We start from the raw sequence: 6,564 nt of genomic DNA, 5'->3' as shown, positions 1-6,564 counted from the left end.
TCATTTGGGGCTATACTGTATCCTGGCCACTATAGATAATTTGTGACCTTTAGTTTAAAATATGCTAACCTAATACAGTGTGTTTATTTAATACTAAAATTGCGCAACATGCTGGATAATTGGAATATAATTTCTGAAGCAGGGTTTTACTTTTATTAAAAATCACTATTTGTTTCATTATTGATCAGACGGTTTAATCTATGATGCAAATAAACACAAATAAACAAAATGTCCAAGTTTTATTATAAATATAGTCCATCCATCTTCTACCGCTAGTGCAACAGTTATTTCACATTTCTTATTTCACATTTCATTTGCTAGTTGACCACTGAACGTTGCTACAGTGTATCCGTGTGCCACACAATGATGAGCACTAAATATTTCAATAGCAAAATTCCCTTTACAAGGCATTCATCTCAAATAATTAATTTGTATAAAATAGACATTGCACATGCAAATGACAGAATTCCACAGTGGAACGCTAATATTAACCACTACGACCCTATATCATTTACTGACTCGGGTCCACAGGGCTCTATACTCGGAGTCGGGACCCCTCCTTTTTACCCCCTCTACAACAAATCTCTTTGCCAAACATAGCTGATGTACAAGCTCTGCTTTTCGCTTTAACCCCAGAATAGGGACGCTATAGGTTTCAACTGGTTAAACATTGAAACATTGAACCATGTGAACTTTGAAGGGCCTCTGTCAATTCAGGGACCTGGGAAATGTCACTTTCCCCCTTTATACACAATATGAGACATGTGTTCCCTTTATACACAATATGAGACATGTGTTCCTTTTATACACAATATGAGACGTGTGTTGCCTTTATACACAATATGAGACATGTGTTGCCTTTATACACCCAGAGAACACAATATGAGACATGTGTTCCCCTTATACAACCAGAGAACACAATATGAGACATTTGTTCCTTTTATACAACCTAGAGAACACAATATGAGACATGTGTTCTCTTTATACAACCATAGAACGCACTTGTTGGAGACCAGCGCAGGCTGTTTCAGTGGTCAGCCTAGCGAAAAGAAGAAGAGTAGGTCTCTAGCTGGCCCCAGCTCTGCCTGTTGAACCTCCCCGAGTACAGATCAGCACAGTTCTTCATATTGACTGACGCACTTAACGGATATGAGGGCGGTCGCTGAAGTGCAGGCCGTGTGAGATTGCGTCGGGTTACTAGTACCGAGGCTGGGCTCGTATTCCCCCCCACTGGTTCCACACACACCCTGTAGTTCTGCCCTCGGTTGTTATCCCAGCGCAGTGCGGCACCGGCGCCTGGCCTGAAGGACACGCAGAACTCGAGGCGCTCGCTTGGGTCCAGGTTCTGAGGCAAGGCCACGCTGAAGGCAAAGACGTCCATGTCCGAACCCCCGTAGCGCTGCTGCTGGAAGGTGCAGGGAATGTCCTGGTGGGTTCGCCAGGAATCGAAAGTGACTCGCACATGCACAGACTTCTCTGAGCTAATGTTACAGGCACGTACGGTGCCAGTCATGGCATGCTCTGTCACGTAGCAGCTCTCCAGCTGTACCAGAGTCTCTTTCAGGCGAGCGATGAAGGCTTTTAGGTCTAGTGTTGGCTGTGGGAAACCCAGTCTCACCTTGTAGCGCTGCGCTTTGAATGAGGGCAGCTGATGGCCCTGGAGTTTGGCTGGAGAGGGGTTCGTCATTGACGAAACCAGAGGGGACAAGGGCTCGGAGAAGAAGAAATGCACATCGGTGAGGGCCAGGCCCTTGGCGTCCGCAAACACCACCCGCTTTTTGCTCAGGCTGCCGCCGACTCTGCGGAAACAGCTCCGAGGCGGTGATGAGGGCTCAGGGGAAGAGGAAGGTGATGAGGATGTCATTGAGGAAGAGCAGCTGTGCTGCCCACACTGATGGTTGTTCCTTGTTGTTGGACAGTCTATGGGCTGACTAAGAGGTTCCGTTGGTTTCACCAGAGGCATGCCTAGGAGTTGACGCAATGGGTGGTTCTGGCTCAGACACAGATGCATGGCTAGGTCAACAGGCATCATAGACTGCTGTGGGTGGCTGCTGAAGGCGTGGAGCACTCTGAAAAGGAAGACAAGGTCTACAATTAAAATTAGGTTCATAGTCAAAGGGAAAGCAAAGTGGTTGAAATGGTTTAGGTCTGCAATTGATTATTTATTTATTTTCTTAGCGATTATTCAATCGATTACTTTTTCCATTAATCAAATAATCGTGAAGCATTTTTTATATTTCTAAATGTTATGTCAACGAATCAACGTAAAATATATTGACTAAATTGATTAGTCTGACTCTGATTAACCCTAAGCCCTATTTGATACTTTGTCATACAATGGTGTCAACACTAGCCGATCTACAAACTCACAATGGATCTCATCGGCGACATCGCAATGCGTTGTGAGCTTGCAGATCAGCTTTTTTCAACGTTTTAGAATTTATTTAATTGTATTAAAACATATACATATATATGTTGTATTACATTGATTAGTTCAATGCACCCCTAAAATGGTTTTATACTGTAAAGTGTAAATGGTAAATGGTGCATTTATGGTGATCACATGATTACACTGCAAGGGATTATTGAGCACATTAATTTGCACATTAACCTACTTTGCACAATGCATTTTCTGCTCGTGGAAGTCCTTGGCCCTCTGGCAACGGACAGGTCAGAAAAACAAGAATAACCTGAAGACAGAAAATGTATTTAGAGAATGTGAGTTCCACACAAGTGTGCAGAAAGAGGACTCAAATAGGTCACAAGCTGACACACTATTCAGAAGGAAACCATTTCACTGTAGAAAAGCAGTACTTTTTTACACATTTTTGTTAGTCAAGTTGGATACAAGCATCAGATATATGACATTGAAAACATATATAACAATGATTGCACATACCGAATGTAATGCTCCAATCTATCCATCAGCAAATCAACATCTTCCAGGAGAAATGTTTCATCAGCGTCTCACAAAAAAGGAAATGGCTATGGTCCCACTGATCTGTCTCAGCTCTCACCTGAGACTATATAGGAATGTGAAAAAAGGGGCGGCACCTTTACTGACACAGCATTTGTGTGTGTCGTATTTAACCAATGGGATCATGCTTCTGTGTTTATGTTCCGCCTCTAAACAACAGTTACACACATGTGTTGTCTGTGTGTTGTCTGCTCTCTCCTCAGGTACTGCCCCCCCCCTCCAGTGGTGGAAAAAGTACTCAACATTTGTTTTACTTAAGTAAAAGTATCAATACTGCAATGTAAAGGTACTCTGTTACAAGTAAAAGTCTGGAATTAAAAATTTACTTGAGTAAAAGTACAAAAGTATTGGTATCAAAATGTACTTAAAGTATCAAAAGTAAAAGTACTAAAATGTTTGAAAATACAGTAGCAGATCTACAAGCTCACAACGCGCTGCGATGCGACGCGTTGTGAGCTTGTAGATCGGCTATTTTCAAATAGCCTAGGTATAAAATAGGGCAGAAGTGGTTAAAGTATGTTTTATAATGTAATAATGTATATCTGAAATGTAATTAGTAACTAAAGTCTTCAAATAATTGTAGTGGAGTAAAAGTACAATATTTGCCTCTGAGATGTAGTGGAGTAAAAGTAAAAGTATTGGAAATTGGAAATACTAATACTATACTAAGTAAAGTACAAATACCTCAAAATTGTACTTAAAGGAGAATTTTGGACTAAAGTTTTATTACCTTTTCTATGATGTTATGATATCTTAGGATGAATGGTACAGTAGAAAAAATTCTTAACTCCACCCCTGGCCCGCCACAGCTTAAAAAGGTGCGCGGATAGGCCTTAGGTTAGATCACATATTTGAATAGCTTTTTTTTTTTTTGAGAGAGAGAGATCTGACGTTCATAGTGACAGAGCACTTAAAAAAAAAAAAAAAAAAAACAGGAGTCTCGCTAGACGAGATTTCAATCTCGAGATTTCAATCTCGTCTAGCGAGACTTCTGTTTTTTTTTTTTTTTTTTTTGTTGCATAGTGTTCTGTCACTATGCACATCAGATCTCACCAAAAAAAAAGAAAAAAAAAGCTATTAAAATATGTGATCTAACCTAAGGCCTATCCGCTTCAACTCTAAGTGAGATTCCCCATTCTAGTGAATGAGGCAGCTTAGAGGGCTTTTAAGCTGTGGCGGACCAGGGGTGGAGTTATGAAAATCTTCTACTGTACCATTCATCCTAAGATATCATAATATCATAGAAAAGGTAATAAAAATGTAGTCGAAAATTCTCCTTTAAGTACTTAAGTACACCACTGCCCCCCTCTTTGAGTGAGCAGCAGAGAGTTGATTAAACACAGTGTTCAGTCAACTCATCCAGGCTTGGCTGTTAAATGCCTGGGGAAGAGGATAGACAGGGCCAGTGGGCCATGTCGTCTTAGACGTAACTAGTTGTGCGTGAGGATGTCTACTTGCAAGAGAAGGTGTTTATGTGTTAAGTGTTTGGCACAACCGAGGTAACTCCTCAAGTGTAGTGGTGTGTGTTCACCGGTATTCCGGTGGCCTGTCTCTAAGGGTGAACTTCTTTTCCAAGAGAGAGATAGATGGCATTCCCCTGAAAGTGGTTCAATGATTTTACCTTGTTCACTAGAGTATTTTAAAACATGTAGACACCAAATAATAACAAAAGAAATAGACATAAGAAGGCTCTCAAAAGACTGATGTGTCCTGATTTGTTTTTACCTGACATCCATATTTTAGGCATGTCATTATAGGAAGACATTTTCAAAAGATTTTAAAAATAGCAGATCCACAAGCTCACAACATGTTGTTGCCCTCCGAGGCGTCGTGAGCTTGCAGAACTGCTGTTTGAAAACTATTGAATAGGTTTTAAGTGAATGAATACAAATTATTTGTTATTTCTATTTCTTGCGTATAGGTTAAATGTTCTCAAAAAGAAAAGATCAAAGTTTTTCAAATCGATTAGAACATGGTTCATTGACATATTTACAGTACAATGTTTTATGTTAGTTATGAGAGTACATCTGAAAGGTCTCACACAATACATTTGTATTATGCAACAGGGTTAGGGTTAACACACTTTACAGCTAATACACATATTATTTTTGCCTAGTATTCTCAATGGCAGTTACTGCAAACACGTTCTAGTTATACCCTATAGTATACACTATAGGAGCACTGGGTAACTTTGACATGATTATCCTGAATTGGATAAAACCTTCAAATAAATACTGCAGTTAAAAGTGATTGTGTGTGCGTGTGTGCGTGCGTGCGTGCGTGCGTGTGTGCGTGAGAGAGATAGAGTGAAATGCAGTTCTCAAAGTTCTCAAAATTGGGCATGTCTGATTCTGCCCTGGAAATTATCTCTAAATTACATTTGATTTATATGTCTATATGTCTACAGTGCCTCATATGTTGATATATATCTTCCATAACTCTACTTCTTTTGACAAGGAAAAGAGTTTGGGGTGAGCCCGAAGGTAGAATTCATTTTTATAGATCTGTTATTCAGAGTGTGATCAAGAAACCTTATGACCTACAAACCTACTTAACTACTAACCGTTGATGAACAGGTTTATCTCTCTAGGTTGTCCTCAGACGAGCCCTCCATCGTCGCCTCCAGTCATCTCGGTTCTCCATACATCTGGCAAGCTCGTTGGTGCTTTGCGCTCCTGCATCTTTCTTGAGTACGTCCACCTATGTTAGTGTGGGACGTCCTCGTGACCGGTGCCCATGTGTTGGTTCCCACAACACCAATATGCTGGCTGTCAGTGATGTATTTGGCAGTGTTCTGCTATAGTCTCATTCTCCTGGCTGCTATTTTCTCGCTCACCCTTGGTATTCCCTCATATAGATTCTTGTTGGTAACATGTTCACTCGTGCTGATAAGTACAGTACGCAACAGTGGTAGTGTAGCACCCATCTAGAGACTTCTGCAGGGTTGGTTTCAGGGTCCAGCATTCGCTGCCATATAGGAGAACAGACTACCGTTGCATAGAAGAAGCTGAGTTTTTGTCAGGGGAGGTTGGAGTTCCATACACTGGCCATGCCGTTCAGGGCCTTCCATGCAAGTGCCTTCCTCACTTTCAGATCTTGCTCAGTTGAGTTGACCCATGAGCCCAGGTATTTGAAGCCCTTGACTTTCTTCAGAGTAGTACCTCGTGTTGCTGTTATACTGTAGGTGATAACCTCAGTTTTCTTGGCATTTAGCCGAAAGCCAACCTTGGCACACTCTGACTCCACTCTGTTCAGGAGCTCCTGTGCTTGTTCCACATGATCGAAGAGCAGGCTGATGTCGTCTGCATAGTCCAGGTCTGTCAAGACTAACTCTGGGGTGTCGTCTCGACCTCCTTGGTGTTATAGTGAATCCAAATTTATAGTTTGTAGACAGTGCATTGGAGGCTCATCCAGAGCATCATACATGTACAAAGAGAGCTACTTAGAATAAGTGTAAACACAGAAGGAGCGAGTGCACTTTCCGGCCGCGGGCAACTGCTGGTAACTGCCGTGGCAGTTGCCTATATAGCATAGTTTTACTGAGGTTAGGGTTAGGTTTAGGCATGGTTTTACTGAGTTTAGGGTTA

General features: G+C 41.5%; 1 protein-coding gene across 1 annotated transcript; it reads right to left on the bottom strand.

Moving 5' to 3' along the window:
* Positions 1-224: 224 nt before the first annotated feature.
* LOC311037492 (protein phosphatase 1 regulatory subunit 3C-B-like) lies at positions 225-2,990 on the bottom strand. The gene is made up of 3 exons (XM_084046668.1): positions 2,900-2,990; positions 2,616-2,690; positions 225-2,069 (listed from the first exon to the last, which is right to left on the bottom strand). The coding sequence occupies exons 2-3, from the start codon at positions 2,627-2,629 to the stop codon at positions 1,040-1,042; spliced, it is 1,044 nt and encodes a 347-aa protein (XP_083902794.1). The 5' UTR covers positions 2,630-2,690; positions 2,900-2,990; the 3' UTR covers positions 225-1,039.
* Positions 2,991-6,564: the final 3,574 nt, after the last annotated feature.

This window comes from Gymnoscopelus microlampas, assembly GCF_963454915.1.
Source record: "Gymnoscopelus microlampas genome assembly, chromosome: 21".
Classification (NCBI taxonomy): domain Eukaryota; kingdom Metazoa; phylum Chordata; class Actinopteri; order Myctophiformes; family Myctophidae; genus Gymnoscopelus; species Gymnoscopelus microlampas.
This window is presented reverse-complemented; position numbering and strand designations above follow the sequence as displayed.